The 24322-nt window shown below is 38.3% G+C and overlaps 1 protein-coding gene across 1 annotated transcript; it reads right to left on the bottom strand.

Annotated features, from left to right (window-relative positions):
* Positions 1–5794: 5794 nt before the first annotated feature.
* Positions 5795–17901, bottom strand: LOC140517091 (putative tripartite motif-containing protein 64B). Its single transcript, XM_072627993.1, is given in 4 exon segments — positions 5795–8135; positions 12878–13042; positions 13735–16095; positions 16098–17901. Coding segments are annotated over 2 exon segments (1473 nt in total). The 5' UTR covers positions 17055–17901; the 3' UTR covers positions 5795–8135; positions 12878–13042; positions 13735–15579.
* Positions 17902–24322: the final 6421 nt, after the last annotated feature.

The raw sequence follows: 24322 nt of genomic DNA, 5'->3' as shown, positions 1-24322 counted from the left end.
ATTTGGGAAAATTGAGGAAGAAGAAGTCCTCCCAAATTCTTTCTATCATACAAATATGGTTTTGATACCTAAACCAAGAAGAGCCAAAACAGAGAAAGAAAATTATAGACCAATTTCTCTAATGAATATAGATGCAAAAATTTTAAAAAAGATTTTAGCAAAAAGTATACAGTAACTTATCATGAGAATAATACATTATGATCAGGTAGGATTCATACCAGGAATGCAAGGCTGGTTCAATATGAGGAAAACTATTAACATTATTGATCATATCAACAACAAACCTAACAGAAACCACATGATTATCTCAATGGATGCAGAAAAAGCTTTTGACAAAACACAACACCCATTTCTATTAAAAACAATGGAGAGTATCCCCAAGAGATCATAAAAATGGGAAAGGGTCCCACATGTACAAAAATATTTATAGCAGCACTCTATGTAGTTGCCAAAAACTGGAAGTCAAGGGGATGTCCATCAATTGGGGAATGGCTGAATAAATTATGGTATATGAATGTGATGGAGTACTATTGTGCCATAAGAAATGATGAACAAGAAGATTTCAGAGAGGCCTGGAAGGACTTATATGACCTGATGCTGAGTGAAAGGAGCAGAACCAGGAGAACTTTGTGCACAGCAACGACCACAGTGTGCGAGAGTTTTTTCTGGAAGACTTGGAATTTTGTAATAACGCAAGAACTTCTTATAAAAAAAAAAAAATCCCAAAGGTGGTTCTCAAGGCAAAATGCCTTCCACACTCAGAGAAAGAAATATGGAAGTCACTCACAAAATGTAGCAGATCATGTTTGTGTATGTGTATGTGTTTGTGTATCATGTTCTGATATGTTATACGATTTCTTTCATTTATTTTAGTCTGACTACATAGCATGACTATAGTGAAAATATACTCAATAGGAAAGTATATGTAGAATCTATAGAGAATTGTATGCAGTCGTGGGGAGGGAGGGGAGTAGTGGGGGGTAGGCGTGGGGGGGATAAAATCTCAATTGTATGGCAGTGATTGTTAAACATTAAAAAATAATTTAAAAAAAGAGCTAGAAGACAAAAAAAAAAAACAATGGAGAGCATAGGAATAAAGTGAACTTTCCATAAAATAATAAGCAGTATCTACCTAAAACCTTCAGCAAGCATTATATGCAATGGAGATGAGCTAGATGCATTTCTAATAAGATCAGGGGTGAAACAAGGATGTCCATTACCACCACTCTTGTTCAATATGGTACTAGAAATGTTAGCTATAGACTGAAGAGAAGAAAAAAAATTGAAGGAATTAGAACAGGAAAAGAAGAAACTAAGTTATCACTCTTTTGCAGATGATATGATGATATACTTAGAAAATCTCAGAGATTCAAGTAAAAATCTACTTGAAATAATAACTTTGGCAAAGTTGCAGGTTACAAAATCAACCCACACAAATCTTCTGCATTTCTGTATATTAGTAACAAAGCAGCAAGAGATAGAAAGAGAAATCCCATTTAAAGCTAGGGTAGACACTATAAAATATTTGGGAGTCGACCTGCCAAAACAAATCCAGGGACTATATGAACACAATTACAAGATACTTTTTGCACAAATAAAGTCAGATCTAGATAAGTGGAAAAATATCAGTTACTCATAGGTTGGCCAAGCCAATAAAATAAAAATGACAATTCTTCCTAAATTAATTTACTTATTTAGTGCCACATCAAACTATCAGATAATCATTTTCTAGAGCTGGAAAAAATTATATCAAAATTCATCTGTAAGAACAAAATGTCCAGAATATCAAGGGGACTGATGAAAAGAAATGCTAGGGAAGGTGGCCTAGCTCTACCAGATCTCAATTGTATTATAAAGCAGCAATTATCAAAACCACTTGGTACTGGTTAAGAAACAGAAGGGAAGACCAGTGGAATATGCTAGGTACTCAAGACACAGTAGGCAATGAATATAGCAATCTACTGTTTGATAAACCCAAGGACCCCAGTTTCTGGGATAAGAACTCACTGTTCGACAAAAATTGCTGGGAAAACTGGAGAACAGTGTGGCGGAAACTAGGCATAGACCTGACACCATACACAAGAATAAAGTCCAAATATGTACATGATCTAGGTATAAAGATTGATACTATAAACAAATTGGTGGAGCAAGGAATAGTGTATTTATCAGATTTATGGAGAAGAGAAGAATATTTGACTAAACAAGAGACACAAAGCAATATGAAGTGCAAAATGGATAATCTGAATTACATTAAACTGAAAAGTTTTTGCACAACCAAACCCAGTGCAACCAAAATTTGGAGGGATGTAGAAAACTGGGAAAGAATTTTTACAGCTAATATTGGTGATAAAGGCCTCATTTCTAGAATATATAGAGAACTGAGCCAAATGTACAAAAATACAAGTCATTAACCAATTGATAAATGGTCAAAGGATATGAACAGGCAATTTTCAGAGAAATAAATTAAAGATACCTATAGTCATATGAAAAAATGCTCTAAATCACTATTGATTAGAGAGATGCAAATCAAAACAACTCTGAGGTACCACATCACACCTATCAGATTGGCAAATATGACAGAACAGGAAGATGATAAATGTTGGAGAGGATGTGGGAGAGTTGGAACACTAACACATTGTTGGTGGAGCTGTGAGCTGATCCAATCATTCTGGAGAGCAATTTGGAACTATGCCCAAAGGGCTACAAGAAATATGCATACCCTTCGACCCAGCAATATCGCTTCTAGGACTGTATCCCCAAGAGATCATAAAAATGGGAAAGGGTCCCACATACAAAATATTTATAGCAACACTTGTGGTGGTGACCAAAAACTGGAAATCAAGGGGATACTCATCAATTGGGGAATGGCTGAATAAATTGTGGTATATGAATGTAATGGAATACTATTGTACTATAAGAAATGATGAACAGGAAGACTTCAGAGAGGCCTGGAAAGACTTATATGATCTGATGCTGAGTGAAAGGAACAGAACCAGGAGAACTTTGTACACAGCAACAATCACAATGTGCAAGGGATTTTTCCTGGTAGACTTAGAACTTTATTGCAATGCAAGGACTTAAAATGCCTTCCACATCCAGAGAAACAACTATGGACTTCAATCACAGAATGTAGCATATAATTTTCTTTTGTATTTTTTGGGGGTTTGTTTTATGATTTCTCCCATTTATTAATTCTTCTATGCAACATGACTAAGGTGAGGGTGTATTTAGTGGGAATGTATGCAAAGAACCTGTATAGAATTGTATGCCATTTCTGGTGGGGGGGAGGGTAGGAGGGAAGGAGGGGGAGGGGGGAAAAATCTAGGTTATATGGAAGTGATTGTGGAGCACTGAAAATAAATTAAATAATCATAATAATAAACAAATAAGTAAGTACATGAATAATTTAATAATAATATGGCATATCAAATTGAAGTTGACACAAACAGTGCCCTAAGAGTTAAAAATAATATTAAGGGTTGCTTTTTCAGTACTTTGTGAAGCCCCTAGTCTATTCTGTAACCTGAAGTCACCCTAAAGTCCTACCCCCCCTTATCTTGAACCTGTACCAAAAGAATTCCTTGTCTCCTCCATCCTGGGTTATAAAGTTTCCCGTGTCTTTCTAATCTTCTGTCATCCATCTTCCTCATCCTCTCCCTAAATCTCCAACCTAAATTAGAAACCCTAAAAATCATATCACCATTCTACAGGCTGTGTATATGTCTAGTTCTTTTCCTACACCAATGACTTTCTTTAGCTCCTTACTAAATCTCAGACCTGCTGATTTTGCATCAATAAAGCTCCCAATGATGACAGAGAAGGTCTAAGTGAATTCCTTCACACCTGAACCTACTCTACCAACTATAAACCTCATCAAAATGCCACATGCCAGTTTGGAGACATTGGAAAAGAGTACTCTGCAGGGGAAAGATGGGGGATACCAGAAAGGACCAGGAGATCTTCAGAAAGCAAAAGATTCAGAACAGCTTATACAACATTGCAAAAGTGAACAAGTTTAAAAGACTTCAGAACTTTAATAAATACAATGACTGATCATGATTCCAAGGGACTGAAGATGAAACACACTACACTACTCTTGACAGAAAGGTGGTAGACTGAGGGTGCAGAACAAGACAAGCATTTTTGGAGAGAACCGATAAGAATTCTGGTTTGCTTTACTGTGCATATTTGTTACAAGAATTTTTTTTTTAATGCAGGGTAGTAAGAGGTGAGAGGAAGAAATTGAAATCCTTGTTAATTGGAAAAAAAATCATTTTAAAAAGAGGAGTGGGAATTGAGCCCAGTTTTATGCCACTGTCACTGTGGGGAATTAAGTATAAAACTGCAGCCAGGAAAAAAAAAGATATAGAGCAAATTTGTGTGGATAGAGGGCAAGGTGGCCACCTTGTTGAATCTTTTTTACTACAAATTACAAAGTGCATATGTTTCATTTACAAGCATTTCTCTTTTTGGAGGAATGAACACAAATACACAAATGTCTGAGAAAGCAAGTCTCATGGAACATGGAAGAGACTTTAAAAGATCTTGGATTTAGAACTGAAGAGACTTTAGAAGCCACTGAGTTTACTTCTAGGAGATTGTACTACTGACATACTATTACTGAGCCTTCCAAGGTCTAACATCCTGTAAGTTCTTAATAAATGCTTAGTGATTCATGGAAAAAAGCACAAAATCCCAGAGTGAGAAGGAATCACAGAGGGATCTGTTACATTGGATTTGGCTTGATCCCAATTGAAACGATAGACATTCTCAGTCACTTGTGAATGTTTCACATCCACTCCTCAGAAAGACAGGGAAGAAACTCAGGTGATATGGGGCACCTAAGGGTGGACAAAGACATCAGAGAAAGATTGTAGAAATAACCCTGGACTCTGTGTCAGCCTCTATTTCCTCTTCTATAAAATAGGCATAGTAATACTCAGATCACCTAATTTAAAGGGTTATTGTGGGGGGAAAATACTGATAAAAATTCATCATCATTGTCTCATTTATTCATTTAAAGAGTTTGCTAAACATTTTACATTCATAGCATTATGGTAGGTGCTGGAGGGTAATGGACAATAGAGGATAGAATGTTGTAGTGAAGAAGATATGGACTCAAATCCAAATCTGCCATTGCCACTATCTTGACCTTTGTCTTGCCACTGAACTTGGATGACTAGAGGAGAGAGTGATGCTGACTCTGTGTAGCTCTGTCTCACTCAAATCCAATTCTTTTACTTTTTTTTTAAAATTTATTTATTTAACTTTTAACATTCATTTTAACAAAATTTTGGGTTACAAATTTTCTCCCCTTTTATCCCCTCCCCCCCCAAAACACCAAGCATTCTAATTGCCCCTATGACCAATCTGCTCTCTCTTCTATCATCTCTCTCTGCCCTTGTCTCCGTCTTCTCTTTTGTCCTGTAGGGCCAGATAACTTTCTATACCCCTTTACCTGTATTTCTTATTTCTTAGTGGCAAGAACATTACTCAACAGTTGATCCTAACACTTTGAGTTCCAATTTCTTTACCTCCCTCCCTCCCCACCCCTTCCCTTTGGAAGGCAAGCAATTCAATATAGGCCAAATCTGTGTAGTTTTGCAAATGACTTCCATAATAGTTGTGTTGTATAAGACTAACTATATTTCCCTCCATCCTATCCTGTCCCCCATTACTTCTATTCTCTTTTGATCCTATCCCTCCCCATGTGTGTCGACCTCAAATTGCTCCCTCCTCCCCATGCCCTCCCTTCCATCATCCCCCCCACCCTGCTTATCCCCTTATCCCCCACTTTCCTGTATTGTAAGATAGGTTTTCATACCAAAATGAGTGTGCATTTTATTCTTTCCTTTAGTGGAATGTGATGGGAGTAAACTTCATGTTTTTCTCTCACCTCCCCTCTTTATCCCTCCACTAATAAGTCTTTTGCTTGCCTCTTTTATGAGAGATAATTTGGCCCATTCCATTTCTCCCTTTCTCCTCCCAATATATTTCTCTCTCACTGCTTGATTTCATTTTTTTAAGATATGATCCCATCCTCTTCAACTCACTCTGTGCACTCTGTCTCTATGTGTGTGTGCGTGTGTGCATGTGTGTGTGTGTGTAATCCCACCCAGTACCCAGATACTGAAAAGTTTCAAGAGTTACCAATATTGTCTTTCCATGTAGGAATGTAAACAGTTCAACTTTAGTAAGTCCCTTATGACTTCTCTTTGCTGTTCACCTTTTCATGCTTCTCTTCATTCTTGTGTTTGAAAGTCAAATTTTCTTTTCAGCTCTGGTCTTTTCATCAAGAATGCTTGAAAGTCCTTTATTTCATTGAAAGACCAATTTTTCCCTTGAAGTATTATACTCAGTTTTGCTGGGTAGGTGATTCTTGGTTTTAGTCCTAGTTCCTTTGACTTCTGGAATATCCTATTCCATGCCCTTCGATCCCTTAATGTAGAAGCTGCTAGATCTTGTGTTATCCTGATTGTATTTCCACAATACTTGAATTGTTTCTTTCTAGCTGCTTGCAATATTTTCTCCTTGACCTGGGAACTCTGGAATTTGGCCACAATGTTCCTAGGAGTTTCTCTTTTTGGATCTCTTTCAGGCGGGGTTCTGTGGATTCCTTGAATATTTATTTTGCCCTCTGGTTCTAGAATCTCAGGGCAGTTTTCCTTGATAATTTCATTAAAGGTGATGTCTAGGCTCTTTTTTTGATCCTGGCTTTCAGGTAGTCCCATAATTTTTAAATTGTCTCTCCTGGATCTATTTTCCAGGTCAGTTGTTTTTCCAATGAGATATTTCACATTCTCTTCCATTTTTTCATTCTTTTGGTTTTGTTTTGTGATTTCTTGGTTTCTCATAAAGTCCTTAGCCTCCATCTGTTCCATTCTAATTTTGAAAGAACTATTTTCTTCAGTGAGCTTTTGAATCTCCTTTTCCATTTGGCTAATTCTGCTTTTGAAAGCATTCTTCTCCTCACTGGCTGTTTGAACCTCTTTTGCCAGTTGAGTTAGCCTATTTTTCAAGGTGTTATTTTCTTCAACATTTTTTTGGGTCTCCTTTAGCAGGGTGCTGACCTGCTGTTCATGCTTTGATTTCATGTCTCTCATTTCTCTTCCCAGCTTTTCCTCCACCTCTCTAACTTGATTTTCAAAATTCCTTTTGAGCTCTTCCATGGCCTGAGCCCATTGGGTGGGCTGGGACACAGAAGCCTTGACTTCTGTGTCTTTGCCTGATGGTAAGCATTGTTCTTCCTCATCAGAAAGGAAGGGAGGAAATGCCTGTTCACCAAGAAAGTAACCTTCTATAGTCTTATTTCTTTTCCCTTTTCTGGGCATTTTCCCAGCCAGTGACTTGACCTCTGAATATTCTCCTCACACCCACCTCGCCTCCTGATCCTCCCAGCCAGCGCTTGGGGTCTGAGATTCAAATGCTGCTTCCCAGTGTCAGGGCTTTGGGCGGGGGCAGGGCTGCTATTCAGTATGAGATTATGTTCAGGTGCTCAGGTTGGGGCAGGGCCGCCTCTCAGGCTCAGTTCCCTCAGGGGGTTTATGCACAGACCTTCAACAATGGATCCAGGCTCCTACCTGCTTGGGAAGCCCTGGTCTGCTGCTGCCTCAGCTTCTGCCTCCCGAGGGGGCCTGAGTTATGGGGGTACCCCACTCCCCTCTTGACCCACCAAAGAGACCCTCTCACTGACCCCCATCACCTGTGGGTGGAGGGACCTGCGCGGCTGCTGGAGATCCCGTCCCTGAAGCCTGCTCAGATCTGTTCCTCTCGGTGCCAAGGCAGGGCTGGACTGGGCTCCGCGTCCACAGCACGACAGACCTTTTGCGAGAGGTTTGCAGGTCCCTCTGGAACAGAAATCTCCTTTGCTCCACTTTTCTGTGGCCTCACTGTTCCAGAATTCGCCGTGAGTTACTTTATACAGATGTTCTATGGGTTGTGGGTTTGGAGCTATGTGTATGTGTGTCTTTCTACTCCGCCATCTTGGCTCCGCCCCCCCAATTCTTTTACAAGTCAAGATATCACCCTCCCAATGTCAGTGGTCCTCTTCGAGAATGAGGTAACAAAAACAATGAGCTGTGTGAACAAGCACAAGGCGCAAGTTACATAACCCAGCTGGGCTTCATTTTCCTCACCTGTAAAATAGGAAAACTGGATTAGATGATGCCAAGTACTCCTTCTAGCTCTAAATCAATGATTCTGTTTCCTCATGCAATTTGACAGCAATATCTCAGAGCACATGAAGGGATAGAGGACACTCCTCAAGGTCTATGTTCTCTATTAGTTCAACAAGGAAGTAGCTTGAGGCATGTGTCCCTTTTATGTTCTTGTGAATTTGGATAGGTCATAGACAAATTATGACTTAAAGATACATCAGAACTGGGTTTTTTTTGCCTTAATGTTAGCCTAAGCAAGTAGACACAATGGGACATCTGTGTCACCAGAATATTTGCATCCAACAGAGAAAGGAAAAGCCAGTCAAACTTGGCCTCTAGCTGTTCCTCATCCACAATACTCCCTCCTGTCAGTCTGTTTTCATATTTGAAATGTGCTCCCTCCCCATTCTCATTCCTTAGAAGCCTCAGCTTCTACCAGAGCTCGGTTCTTACAAGAAATCTTTTATGATACCTTGAGTAGGAATCATTTCATTTCTGTCTTCATATCTCCAGCACTCAATAGAATGCCTGGTATACAGTTGGTGCTTAATAAATATTTAGTGGTGGATTGATTAATTAAAGAAGCAGACTATGAGACTCACATAATGCCTAATACCAAATATCAAGTTCAGTCATTCCAACAGGTAGGAGGCAACAGAGCCAGCCACAAACTGAATTAAAAGCACTGGAATCAGTCTCCTTCCAATATTATCAAGTTGCACACTCATGAGCCCTACATGAGCTCTCCACTATTGTGAATTAAATCCACAAGCAAAGACAAAGTGATGGGGGACAACAATTAAAATGGTTCATGCAGATCATCTAGTCCAACTCCCAAATCCTATTCAATAATCAGGAAACAGCAGTACAGAGATTTAGTGACTTGCCTGAGGTCACAAAAGTTTTAAGTGGTTGAGCTTGGATTCAAATCCGCATCATCTAACTCCAAATCCAGTTCTCTTCCCTATGCCATTCCAACAGGACTGGAGGGAGGGGAAAGGGTAAAAGACAATTCCCAATCCACAGTTTTCATATTCTCACAAATAATAGATTAAGGATTGTTTCTCCTCCAGTCAACAAGCAAATAAAGCACTTGTGCTAGGCACTGTTCTATGCCTGAGGGTGATTACAAAGAAGGGTTAAAATAGTCCCTTGTCTCCAGATAGCTCACAATCTAATGGAGGAGACATTTAAACAATCATGTATAAACAAGATCAGATAGATATAGAGAGATATAATGTATATATAGGGAGAGAGAAAATCTATATAATTGGAGATTATATGTGTGTATATGTGTATACATAAGCATACCATATATATGGATATGCAATACACACATGCACATAATACATGTGTGTGCACACACATACACACACATGTTTGGAAATAATCTGAGAGAGCAGACTCTAACATTAAGAGGGACCAGAAATGCCTTCTTGCAGAAGGTGGGATTTTAGCCGAGACTTGAAGGCAGCCAAGGAAGTCAGGTTAGTAACTGGACCCTCATCCTGGCCAGTAGAGGGCAGCAAGAGCCATCACAAAGCAAGGGCTTTGACTTGGTAAAGGAGGGTGGTTATAACAAAGGACCATCCCCACTGGCCAGAGATGCCATGAGCTATGACAACTAATGATCCTTCTGCACAGGGTATGAATTGTGCCACATGAACAGAAGAGAAATCTTAGAGCTGGAGCAAAAGTAAATCTTAGAGCTGGAGTAAAATTTCAATTCATACCATACAAAACCTTTATTTGACAGATGGGAAAACTAGGACCTATGACTTGCCTAAGAAGACATAGCTAAGGAAGCAGCAAAGCTAGAAGAAGAACATTGGCTTTCTGGCTCCTAGTTTATTTTCACTTCTTTCCTCTTCAACAAAACACTTCTTGTTCAATTGCCCTTCTCTTAATACCAGGCTCTCTCCAGACTGAGAACCAAGAAGGGGAAAGAAAAGTGAGGAAAATATGTGGCTGTTAGATTTTAGATACTTATTTATAGTTTTCTCTACTAAAACCCTTTTCTGGCGATTCATCTTGATGTGGAGGAGACCTTGCATTCTGGAAGGTCTGGCATTAGTGGAGTGAAAGCTCTGCATTCTACTGCATCCTGAGTTAGGCTTTGAGCATATGTCCAGTGACTGCCTATATATATTCCTGTGTTGTGAGGACCAACTTCATTACTTCACATAGCCTCACCACTATAAGGCTGGCCACAAATTTCTTCAGCCATCGAAATTCACTAATCCATCTGCTAATGGATAGAGGGATTGTAATTTTGTCAATGGTGAGAATACTTACACCTATACTTGAAGTATGGGGTCACAGAATCATAGGATTTCATCTATCTATGTATCTATATATGAATCTACGTAGCTATATATGAATCTATGTATCTATCTTTACCAAAGAGGATTTATTCCAAAGATATAACAAGAATAGATGTGCACATTTCTACCCCAGTACCTGGGGGTGCAATTTCCCCTATACCACTTCAGTCTCAGAGTAAAGAGGGCTCAGACATGCATGGTTTCTGCCTAGCACTGGTCACACAGAACTCATGACCTCAACTGGCATAGCACCTTGCTGAGTCTAATTCTTAGCCTCCAATGGACTGGGACTTCAAGATTGAAGGTTTCTCATGGATTTCTTCTTGGGACCTAAGTGCTGGATTGGTGTCATGAGTGTTGAAAACCTGGTATAAACTGTAGTCTATAGTCTGTGGGTATCTTGCTCTCCTGACCTCTTGAAACTCACCAGATCATAATCTTCATTCTACTTTTCCTAAGAGAAAAGAACAAATTCTAAGATAAAGCAGCAAAGTCACAGGTTATATCACCTCCACTTGATAGGATCTAAGGTTTGCCTTTTAACAACATGATCTGTCTTCTCCTGCTGAAATACAGCCAGAAAGGAAGGAGCCAGATCAAGAGTAGCATCCTGGAATGTAAAGAACATTTTGTTCATTCCCATCATTCTACAGGTGTAGAAACTGAGGCTTAGAAGTTAGGTCCTTTGTCCAAGATCCCATAGGTAGCAAGTAAAGGAATCAGAATTCCCCTATCAGAATCCTGGGCTTTTTACATTCCACCCTGCTGGTGAAGTTATTTACAAAAGAATCAAACGTGGAGCAGTATCTCATTCAGCTCCCTCATCTCTGTACATTTCCTCTAATTCTTCTCCTTGCTTAGAATGTCTCTTGTTTCACTTTTTCCTGTTGGAATTCCTCCCTTCTCCTAAAGTCCAATTCAGGTGTTCCTCCTCAGTCCTGCTCAGGAACATCTTATCTGAAAACCTGTCCTGATCTCTGCCAGCTAGAAACCATCTCTCATCCCTGAGGCTTCTCAGACTATGGAATTACACTCATTGGAATCAATCACATACCACCTGGTATGAGAGTATTTGTTTTTCTCCCACCAGATTAGATGTTCCTTGAGGGTAGAGATATTACCTTATTAATTATTGTACAAGCACAATGCATTGCTGTAGTAGACCCTTAATAAGTAGTGGATTCAACAACAAAGCTGAATTAACTTGCTAAAATTTGTAAAAATTTTCAAAGATCTTCAAACATTTCCTCTAACCCATTATGAGACCATCAATTGCCTGCCACCTACTTGTCAATTACCTCTTTTAAAATTTATAAAACAATTAATACAATGCCTCTCAGGTGGTACTTAATAAAAATATATTCCCTTCCCTTCCCCATCAGTAATCTGTAAGATCTGAGATACCCAGGCTAGCTTGTCAAAAAATATTCAATCAACAAATATTTATTAAGCATCTACTATGTACCAGGTACTGATAATCAGTCAGTCTTTGTTGCTTGTCCTTCATTCTTGAAGAAGGCCATACTGTCTGGAAGGTGATGCCATGACTTGAAAGTAAATTGGATTTAAGTGAGGAAGGGCTATGTAAAGTCACTAGCCTCACTTTCTTCTCTCCAGTCATCTGGCCCAATGGACAGATATAGATCAGAACTGGAGATGGCTCCTGATGCACTAGGAGAGCTTGACCTTTAAAAGCTAAGGTCTTTAACAGATCTCAGTTTCACTGAGGTAATTCCCATCCACTGATTAAGGTTTGGTAAGGAATGAGGCTAATTCTTTTACCTAGTAAAAAAAAATAAGTATAGGAGAGGAAGATCCTCAGGATTTTGGGCCAAAATAGAAACTGTTACTATTTATATTCACTCTGAGATATCAGGGCCTAAAACCTGGTCCAGTGGCCAGGTATAGATCAGGAAGACATTGTGCTCAGGTCAATAAACATAAGTGCCTGACATGTGCCAGGTGGGGCTTGGCTGGAACCCATAGCTGATTTATCAGTGACAGCCAGAGTGATTGGGGTTTAAAATATGGTTTTTAAGAAAGAAATCTACGTGTGGGATAACTGGAACACTAATGCATTGTTGGAGTTGAGAAGTGATCCAACCATTCTGGAGAATAATTTGGAACTATACCCAAAGGGCTATAAAACTGTACATACCCTTTGATCCAACAACACCACTACTAAGTCTGTTTCCCAAAGACATCATAAAAAAGGGAAAAGGACCCGCATGTACAAAAATATTTATAGCAGCTCTTTTTGTGGTGGCAAAGAATTGGAAATTGGGGGGATACTAATTAATTGGCTGAACAAGGTATGATATGAATGTAATAGAATACTATTGTTCTATAAGAAATGACAATTGGTCAGATTTCAGAAAAAACCTAAGAAAGACTTACATGAACTGATGCTGAGTGAAGTGAGCTGAACCAGGAGAACATTGTACACAGTAACATTGTGCAACGATTAATTATGATAGACTAAGCTTTTCTCAGCAATACAATGATCCAAAACAGTTACAAAAGAAACATGATGCAAATTTCCGGTGACGTCCAGAGAAAGACCTGTGGAGTGTGAATGCAGATCAAAGCATGTTATTTTCATTTTTTGTTTTTTCTTTCTCCTGGTTTTTTCCCTTTTGTTCTGATTCTTCTTTCACAACATGACTGATGTGGAAATATTTTAACATTGATTGTACATATATATAACCTACATCAGATTGCTTTCTGTTTTGGGAAGGTGGGGAGAGAAGGGAGGAAAACAGAAAAATTTGGAACTCAAAATTTTACAAAATGAATGTTGAAAATCATCTTTGCACATAATTGGCAAAAAAATAAAATATTATTTAAAAACAAAATACATTAACAATCAAAAAAATAAAAGAAAGAAATCTGCCCTGCAAAACCCATGATATGCTGCAGGATCAAAAGTTACATTCCTTTGGACAGAGCATTGGTAGGTAAGGGTATGATTCCCTCTATGGACCGAGGAAGAAAAGAGAGGAAAAGGACAGAGGGAGAGAATGAGGACGAAGAGGGAGAGAGAGAAAGGGGGAGGGGAAGAAGGAAGGAAGAAAGGAAAGAAGGGATGGAGGGAGGGAAAAAAGAAGGAAGATAAGAAGGGAAAAAAAAGGAGGGGAGGAGCTGCATTGCCCAACTGGAACTGGCCAGTTGGATCCCCATGACATTGCATAGTGATGTCATGACTTGCAAGTAAATTGGATTTAAGTGAAGTAGGGCTATGAAAAGTCACCAACCTCACTTTCTCCTCATGAGTCATTTGGGTCCAGTGGCCAGGTATAAATCAGGAAGACATTGTGCTCAGGTCAATAAACGTTTATTAAGTGCCTGATATGTGCCAGGAACATTGCTAAGTGCTGGGGATAGACAGCAAGGTAAAACATGTTCCTTGCCCTCCAGGAGCTGTGTTGGGTATACAAAGACAAAAAAAAAAAGTGAGGAAATCTATGTCATCAAAGAATGGAAATTCCTTTAGGAGAAAGTTTACAATCTATTTTGTCTCTACCAGATTGGAGATATCCAACTTGTAGAAGGAAGACTCCTGGCTAGGGGGAGGGGTTTAAGAATTATTGCAAAGAGTCTGCAAATCCATTCATATGCTATACATTATCATTCTGATTTTTATTTAGTTCCAACAAAATATACAGGGTGAATAAAGGCTTTTGTGTCAATGTTTTTTTTTTTATTACCAATGCTTCATTTGTGCCTAATAGGAAATAATTTTTTCCGTTTTTTTTTTTAAATAAAATATGACCTTTCCTTTTGCCAAGCTAGTCCTCCTGAAGGAGGTTTCTGAGTTGTTTTAACTCGAATTTCATGAGTTATCTAATTTGTTTTCTCCTTGATACCATTGCCCTGAGTTTAAATGATGATACCCTCTTTCATTTTTACCCATTTTTGGTATTTTTTAGATGAAATGGTAAGAATATTTGTTACATGTTTAAGTATAGTTGCTTGTATGTCCTATGGCCCAGGGAAAAAAGGCTCTAAGCTTATTCACATGGGCAGGACTCACTCTTAGGAACTTTTTGCAAACCATACACTGAGTCATGACCCCAACCAAGCCTTACCCAGGAACATCCCAATTTGGCTCATTTTGTACCCAATTAAGATGTCCTTTGGGACAAAATTTGAATTATGTCTAGGTATCTGTAGAAAAGTTAGAAAGGGGTCTCAACTCCCAGGCTAACTCAGACTAAGAGTACAATGAAGTTTGGAGCAGAAAAAGGGCTCAAACATTTGACATTTGATGGGAGAGGAACATAATGCAGCACGAAGAAGTCCCATTTTGTGTGGTCCACTTAGAAGGACAGCCCAGAGAGAGTGGGAGCCTAGGCTTCTATCCTGGCACAGTTTGTGAGTTCAGTGGAGGCTCTAGGAACCTCAATTTATTCACCAGTAAAATGTTATTGGTGTCATTCATGTGCTGACTACCTACAAAAGCTGACACCATCAGCACTTAAACTCTGAGCTATCTTGCTAAGTCTCTCTCTCCTGTAATCTGCCAGATCTAGATTTATAATCACTGAAAGCAAAGGAGAATTTCTCCAAGTATAGAGTTTGAATAACTGGTGAGCCAGGTCAGCTCTAAGGCACAGGATAAGTCAGAGGAATCTGGTTTTTCTAACAGACACAATAAAGCAATGAAAACAAAACAAAACACTTTTCCCCCTTCAAGAACATTCCTTGACATTTTCCTCTGTCTGGAAAGCCTTTCCAAGAGACTTTTCTTCACAGTGAATACCAGAATTTATTTCATTTTATATTAAATGGGGGGAAAAGGAAGGTATACTGTAATTCAAGGGACATAAGAGTGGAAAAGGTTGAAATCTATGGACCCCAAAGGGCATTCTATGAAGAAAATGAAACATAAGTGAGTATGGAACAACAGACATTATGTGAGGTTTTTTTTTTTAACTGTGGAAACAAGATTTATTGTGAAAATTCATAAACTGACAGGATTCGGGGAAGATAAGAGGACACAAAACATTTGAGAATGATCCCCTTTAGCTTGCAGTGTGGAAGACAAGTCTCCAGTTGCTGAGCAGGGAGCCTGTCCTTCATCATGAGGTAGGTGATGATCATCCTCTTGCAGGGGAAGGCTGGAAATCCCAATCAGGGAGCTTGGTGGTGGGGTCACAGTTCTTTCCAGAAGAACGTTCAGATGAGTAACAGCAAACACAAAGATGAGAGTTCACTGGACAGAGAGTCATGGGACCAGCCTTTGCTCCTGGAAGGGGAGGGCCAGGAGAAAAGACGGGTCTAACAGGGGCCGTGAAGTCAATAGACTGGAATTGATAAATAAGGGAGCACTGGAGAACATTATAAAACACCAGAGTGCCAGAGGAATATTCCAGGTATACCCCAACCCTAGGCACTGGGCCTTTCACTTGATATTTCAATGGTCCTGGATAGATTTGAAAGCAGTAATCCTCTTCTTTCTTGATACATTGAAGCAGGAACATTGAGTCACAGGAGTCCACATTATTCCTCCTCCTTTTTCTCCTCAGATAAGGGGCATAGATCCCCACCATCCACTGAGGTAGTTGACTCACATCCACCTCCCAGTACTGTCTGCCTGAGCTGAAGGCCTGCTTAGAGCAAAGACTGCATAGTAAGCAGAGTCTTCAGTATGCTTGGTCTCTCCCTGCCAAGCTTCTCCAGCTTTCACACTCTTCAGATCCTTAGAAACAGTTACACAGGGACTTGCTGGTACAGGATCCATTGTGATGTTCACCCTGAATTGTCTGAGCATCTCTATCATGCCAGGGATGGGATATTCTCTTACCTCTGGGATGACAACCTTGGGCTTTTGGGACAACACTGACTCAGTCCTTCCCAGCAGTGTCTCAGCATCCTGTAGCAGATCCAAATTGGGTTGGTAACGTGCACCCTGCAGCTCTAGCATGAGGTCCCAAAGGGTTTGCACATGCTGGCTTATTCTGTCCTGGCTTGCCTCTTGCTCTTGTCTCATTCTTTCAAAACATTGGGTTTCTTCCTGCAACAGGAAGTAGTGCAGTTTGTTAAATTCCCCTGTGATCATGGAGTACCAGTCAACAACAGGTTTGTCCTCAGCAAGTGTTTTAGCTTCTTCAAAACACTCTGCCAAGTGACTCCAAATGTGATGGAGCTGCTCCCTGAAATCATGAGCAGCCTCTTCTACGGGACAGAGCCTATGAGTCACATGTTCTGGGGTTTGGGAACATCTCACACAGAGTAATGTCTGGTCATCTTCACAAAAGAGTTTGAAGTCTTCCTTGTGCCTGGCACACTGGCTTTGTCCTTGAGTGTTCTGCAAAAGTGGAGAGCAGAGCTGTTTGTCCAGCTCAGTCAGAGGGGCTAGGTGCTCATTGACTATTGGGAATTCACTGACCTGAGACTCTTGCCTGCATATAGGACAGGAGAAAGATGTAGCTTCAACTCTCTAGCTGGAGACACATGCTCTGCAAAAGCTGTGCCCACACCTGATGGTGACTGGCTCAGAGAAGTAGCCCCTGCAGATGCTACAGGTGATTTCCCTCTGCACTTGCTGCAGCATTTCCTTAGGCATCGCCATTCTTCTCTCTCAGATTGCTTCTTTTCTGGAGCAACTGAGATGAGACTTCAGCTCCACTCAAGAAAATGCTTCTGAGGGGAAGGATACTCTCCTTTTATGGGAAGGAGCCCCACCCCTTAAAGCCCTCCTGGAGAAGGTGTGAACTCCCCTGGCTGGAATCCTGCTGTTAACTCTAGTTGACTCCTGTTAACTCTTGATGGTGGTAGTACCTCCTGATGCTCTCCTACCCACCTCCCGAATTCACACCTTTGTTTGGCTCCCATAAATGGACAGGTTTCACTATGCTGCTAGTAGTGGTGTGTGTGTGTGTGTGTGTGTGTGTGTGTGTGTGTGTGTGTGTGTGTGTGTGTGTGTGTGTGTGTGTGTGTGTGTGTGTGTGTGTGTGTGTGTGTGTGTGTGTGTGTGTGTGTATGTATGTAATGTGTGTGTGTGTGTATGTATGTATGTAAGGAGCAATCTAGGTTAAAATCCAGGTTAAAAAAATCTAAGTTATATGGTAGTGTTTGTAGAACACTGAAAATTAAAAAAAAAAATTAAAATAAATAAAAAAACCGAAAATGATGTTGCCCTTGGCTGCCACCTAAAAGAAAAGAAAAAGTAGAAGTAGCAAATGCATCCTTTTCAGATGATAATGCAATAAAATTACATTCAGTAACGGGTAATGGAAAGAAATATTGGAATTAATTGGAAACTAAATGATTCAATTGTAAAAAATGTGGATCAAATAACAAATCATAGAAAGAAATGATAATTTCATTAAAGAAAATAATAACAATGAGACAAATATCAAAATTTATGAGATGCATCCAAAGTAGTACTTCGGGGAAAATTTGTATCTCTAGATGCTTACATCAATAAAATAAAAAATCTATAAATTTGGCATACAGTTCAAAATTTTAGAAAAAAATGAATTAAAAATCCCCAATTAAAAACCAAATTTGAAATCTTGAAAATCAAATGAGAGACTAAGAAATCTCAAAATAAGAAAACCATTGAACTAATAAATAAAACTAGAAGCTGGTTTTATGGAGGAGGGCAAATAGATGAACGACTGGTTAATTTGATTTTAAAAAGGAAAGAAGAACACTAAATTCCTAGTATCAAAAATGAAAAGGGTGAATTCACTACCAAGGAAGAGGAAATTAAAAGAATTATTAGGAGCTATTTTGCCCAATTATATGCCAAGAAATTTGACAATCCAAATGAAATGAATGAATATCTACAAAAAAAAAAATGTAAATCACCCAGATAAGTAGAAGAAATAGAGTACTTAACTGACCAAGCCTTAGAGAAAGAAATTGAACAAGCCATCAATGAATTTCACAAGAAAAAATCCCCAAGGCCAGATGGATTCACAACGGAATTCTACCAATCATTTAAAGAAAAATTAATCTAGTACTATATAAACCAGTTAGAAAAATAGGCAGAAAAGGAGTCCTACCAGGTTTCTTTTATGACACAAATATGGTGCTATTACTTAAAACAGGAAGAGGCAAAACAGAGAAAGAAAATTATAGAACAGTTTTGTCAATGTATGTTCATGCAAAAATTTTTAAATAAAATATTAGCAAGGAGATTATAGCAATATATCACAAGGATTATATATTAGACCAGGTGGGATTTACAGCAGGAATTCAGGGTCAGTTCAATATTTGGAAAACTATCAGCATAACTGACCACATCAATAATAAAACCAACTGTAATTGAAAGGGATTACAAACAGCCCAGTTCCTTCCCTTTTTGTTCAAATCTTTAAGCTACAATGGCACGCACTCGAACAAGCTTAGGCAATTAAGTTTATTCAACAGTGAGTTACAAATAGTGAAAGTTAACAAGTGCACAGATATAATTTAATAGGTAATAGTTAATACAGAGTAGAAAAAAAGAAGAAATGCATCACCAACCAGGTGAGCTCCATCACCTGACATGACTGGGGAGGCTTAAAGGGGCAGTCTGCAGAACCCTGTCTGAGAAAATCAATAGAAGTGGATGTTCCCCCTTCTGAAGCAAAAGACCTCCAAAGATCCCTCTGCACTCAGTCCCTTCATACATGTAAGTCTAGGGAAAAAAATGACCATAGAACAAATAAGGAACTCAACCAAAGTTCCAGATGTCCATTTTGATGTATGTGCTCAAGGATTGGCCAGATCCTTGAGCACATACACATCATCTGTTAAGGAATTTTATGACTCTTAAGATAAGAGGTTGTTTCACCCAGGCTACATGGTTCTTAGTTCTTCCAATATTTATGTTCTATTTCCTTTGGCACTCCTGGTTATGCATATTGACTTAGAGTTACATTCCTTATGTCAGGTCATGTGGCAGTCATGCAAAGGGCTGGGGAAAATCTCTTCAGTTTTCCTTACACCAACAAAAATCATATGATCATCTCAAAAGACACAGAAAAAGCCTTTGACAAAATAGAAAGCCCATTCTTATAAAAAAACACTAGACTTACATTAAAATTATATGTAGCATTAATCTAAAACCATCAGCAAGCAATATCTGTAATGGGGATCAGCTTGAAGCCTTCCCAATATAATCAGTATGGAAGCAAGGATGCCCATTATCACCACTATTATACTATTATACTATACTATATATATTATACTATTATCCAGTATAGTACTAGAAAGGTTAGCTATAGAAATAAGAGAAGAAAAAAAATGGAAAGAATTAGAATCGGCAATGAGGAAACAAAACTATCACTCTTTGCAGATGATATAATGGTATACTTAGAGAATCAATCAGAACAAGACTTGAAATAACTAAATTAAGCAAAGTTGCAGGATAGAAAATAAACCCACATAAATCATCAGCATTTCTATATGTTACCAACAAAGTCCAGCAGCAAGAGACAGAAAGAGAAAATACATTTAAAATAACTGTAAACAACATAAAATACTTGGGAGTCTACCCATCAAAACCAGCCCAGGAACTATATGAACACAATTACAAAATACTTTCACACTGTTGACCTGAAAACTTGGTTAAAGAAAAGGCAACAGGCTAAATGCATACATTTTATGATTTAATTAATTAATTAATCAATTCCCTATTAAAGACAACGGTAACATAATGCATTATGGAGCCAGAAATGTTCTGGCTACCGACACAAAGAACTGGGCAGCCTTAAGTATGTTTTAGGACAAAGAAGTGTTCTGTGTCCCTTAGATTTATGATCTCCATAAGTGACTAACTAGACCATTAGAAAGGAATTTCTTAATTGCATAGGCTGTAAATACAATAAGATAACAGAGTTTGACAAAGTTTCACATAGAAATTACGACCCAAGATGTCTGTGTTTTCTTTACCATTAACATGCCATAACATAGTATATGTCTACAAATATTAAAATATGGAAAATGTCCCATTATTCAAGATAGTGTCTTAGGTTAAAGATCTCTTGAGGAATGTTAAGTCAGCCCTGGCAGGCTTTTGTTGACATAGGAAGCGGCATTCTCTGAGTTTGCTTCAGAGAGAACAAAGAGATTATTCCAAAATTTTATATTAAACATTATCAGCACAAATAAAGTCAAATCTAAGCATTTTTTTTTCAATTGAGGAAGTATGAGAGAGATGGGGATTAAGGATGGGATAGTTAAAAAAGAAAAAAAGAGTGCCACTGAAGATTTTTAAGTGCATAGAAGAGAAGAGAACAGAATGAAGGCCCAGAAAGAATTATAGATAAGAAGGAAAACTTTAAAAGTCACATGCTGAATGTGTGAACATATGCATGTCTATATATGTGTGACATACACGTATATAGACATGCATACATGTATATGCTTGTTTATGTATATTTAAAGCAAATTCTACATAAAAAAATCTTCTTTTCCAGTTCAATACGTATATGGAAATGCCCATTCTATTTGTTAAGTTTATAATAAAAATAAATTTTAAGTGATAAGTTTGATCATTTTCGTTTCTGTGATAAATTCAAAGGTCCAAGGCTGGAAGTTAAAAGGGTATGAGAGGAGATAATGGTTGGTTCACGTCATACTAAACATCCTAAAAAGAGGATCCCACTTTGATCCTAGCCTTTGCTTTCATAGTCATGATCTAGCTAGTGTGGTTATGTAAGAGGGAAAGGTAAGCTTTTCCAACTATATAACTTTCCTGAAATCCAGGATCTTTCATAGAGAAAGACTCCTCATGGCACAAAGGACCAAAAAGTCTAAAAAGATACTCGATGGCTGCCTATTTTGGAAAATTATGACTGATGGAGGAAGAGAAACTTACATTCCTATAGAAGCAAAGGACACCTGTCTCTTACCCAAGGCATCCTGATCAAGAACTTGTAGAAATGTTTGCTGACTATCTATTGATCAGTGACCTTTCATTCCCTGTGCCTTCTTTCTTTCCCAGAAAATAGGCTATTTGGATAGCATGGAAACAGGCTTTTACTGTGCATTTTCTCAGCCTTCCTTGCTTCCTTCCTTCCTTTTCCTCTCTAGCTAGGTAGTACAATAGATAGAATACCAAACCTGGAATCAGGAACACCTGAGTTGAAATCTGGCCTCAGACACTTAGAAACTGTGTGACTTTGGGAAAGTCACTTAACATCTCTCTGCCTCAGATTCTTCCTCTGTATAATGGGGGTAATAATATCACCTACTTCATAGATTGTTGTGAGAGTCAGATTTAATAATATTTTAAAATGATTAGCACAGTGCCTATAATAATCCCATTCTAGGTCGAATTTAGCTCATACCATAGTGACTCCTGCCCATAGTGTCCTCTACTGCAGAGCATTATTAACATTGGACAGATTTAGTAAGATTCGGGCTATGACTAAGCTCAAGAGAGAATCAGATTTGGCTTCAGCATCAAATAGAACTGATTTCAAGTTGTACTGCTAATAAATATTGGCTGTGGAGAGGTGATGAATTCAAGGCAGAGATCAAAGTATATAAATGTATGTATGGGTATATGTATTTATATATGTTTATGCATGTATGTATGTGTATACACACATACACATATGTGTGTATACACACATATATATCTTTTTAGAATGATCAGTGGAGGAAATTCTTTCACTATTGTATTTGCTAGAAGGATTTTATTCTGTTGGAGTTGTCTTTTAATGAGGAGGAGGAAGGTAGAATGGAGAAAAATGTATTTTTGTAAATTGAAAAGATAAAATTTAATTTTAAAAATATACAACAAACTATCTGTATGATACTGAGTAGTTCAAATCTCAAATTTTTAATACTATTAGTTGCATGGAAAATACCTATCTGCAGTTATAGAGGGAATGCCTCACCAGGATCTCCCTACACAGTTCTGGTGGGGAAAAAAAACACAGGATGAAACTGTTGTAGAGGAGAACCATCGATACACCTGTATGCAACAAATCCAAGAGCCTCTTGGGAGACCACCAGAGGGAGCACTTGACTTGAAGGAGAGATGAGAGAAACAGGACTTATTTTTTTATTTTGTTGCTCAGTTAAGAGCCTTTCAATTAAAGAAACCATAGAATGCTGTTATAGATATAAAAATGTATAGGATGGAGAAGAGGAAGGGAGGAAAGAATGTCTTATCTTTAAAGGTCAACTTCTTTCTGGTATTGAAATACAATCAGTTTTAAGTTCTTCCTATAGAGAAGAAGTTAAACTTCTTATGAAAGGTTGCTCAATGAAATATGGACATATATGAATCAATGAGTAAAAAGTCATTTATTTAGCACTTACTATGTGCCAAGCACAATGCAATGTGCTGGAAATACAAAAATGGAATGTGAAGACCTTTAAGGTTCTTATAATCTAATGAAGGAGGCAACACACAAAGAGTAGTGAACAGAGAGGAATGCTTTGGTCCAGAAATTTTTAAGGATGATGAATAGACTGAGGTCACAGGGGAATAAATCGGCACATCCAACACAAGAACACTAGAACAGTTGATATGATCATGTTTAATAGTTACACATCTTTGAGGGAGGAGGGGAGAAAGAAAAGGAAAACTGTAGGGAAGGACAGAAGGAGGGAAGGTAGCAGGCAAGTCTATGGAGGAGACAGAGTTGGGAGTGAATTAAAGAATGGCTGGTGCTTTTCCTGAACTAGTGGTCCAGGAGGGGAAGAAGAAAGAAAAAGATAACCATAGTCTGAAAGAATGATGGTATCTGAATTCCCCAAAGCAGGCTACCACTTTCCTTCCTCAGCTCTATAGGGAACACAGTTCCTTTGGTCATGTATGTAGGTTTTAAAGAGAGACCATGTAGAGTTCAACCCCTTTATTTAATAATGAAGAAATTGAGACTCAGTGATGTTAAGTGATTTACCCAGGGTCACACAAATAATAAATAGCAGAGGTAAGTTTTGAACCAAAGTCATTTGACTTCAGTCTTTGAAAGATCCCAAAGTGTCTATAGTCATATGAAAACATACTTTAAGCCACTACTGACTGGAGAAATACAAATTAAAACAATTCTGAGGTACTACCTCATATCTATTAGATTGACTATCAGGACAGAAAAGGTAAATGACAAATGTTGGAGGGACATTAATGTATTGTTGGTGGAGTTGTGACCTGATTCAAATATTTCATAGAGCAATTTGGAAATATGCCCAAAGGGCTATAAAACCATGCATACCCTTTGACCTAGCAATACCACTACTAGGTCTGTAGATCAAAAAAGATTTTAAAAACAGGGAAAATCACCTATATGCACACAATATTCATGGCACCTCTCTTCTGGGACTAAAGAATTAAAAGTCAAGAAAAAGCCCATCAGTTGGGGAATGCCTGAACAAGTTGTAGTAGGTGATTACAATGGAATACTTTTGTACTATAAGAAATGATAACCAGGATGCTCTCTGAAAAATCTGGAAAGACTTGCATGAGTTGATGCAAAGTAAAATGCATGGTGTACAAAGTAATAGCAATATTGTAAGATAATCAGCTGTGAATGACTTAGCTATTCTCAGAATACAGCAATCCAGGACAACTCTGAAGGACTGATGATGAAAAATGCTATCCATCCCCAGAGAAAGAACTGATAATGTCTGAATACAGATTGAAGTATACTTTTTAACTTTATTTTTCTTGAGTTTTTTGTGTATGTTTTCTTTCACAACGTGACTATTATGGATATGTTTTGCCTATATTCGATTGCTTGCCTTTTCTATGAGTGGGAAAGGAAGGGAAAGAATTTGGAACTCAAAGTTTTTTTAAAAGTTGTAAAACAAAAGTTTTAAACTCATAGTTTTAAAAACAAATGTTAAAAAAATTTGATGCAACTGGGGAAAAATAAAATAATAAATAAA

This window comes from Notamacropus eugenii, chromosome 1 (assembly GCF_028372415.1).
Source record: "Notamacropus eugenii isolate mMacEug1 chromosome 1, mMacEug1.pri_v2, whole genome shotgun sequence".
In the NCBI taxonomy this organism is placed as follows: domain Eukaryota; kingdom Metazoa; phylum Chordata; class Mammalia; order Diprotodontia; family Macropodidae; genus Notamacropus; species Notamacropus eugenii.
This window is presented reverse-complemented; position numbering and strand designations above follow the sequence as displayed.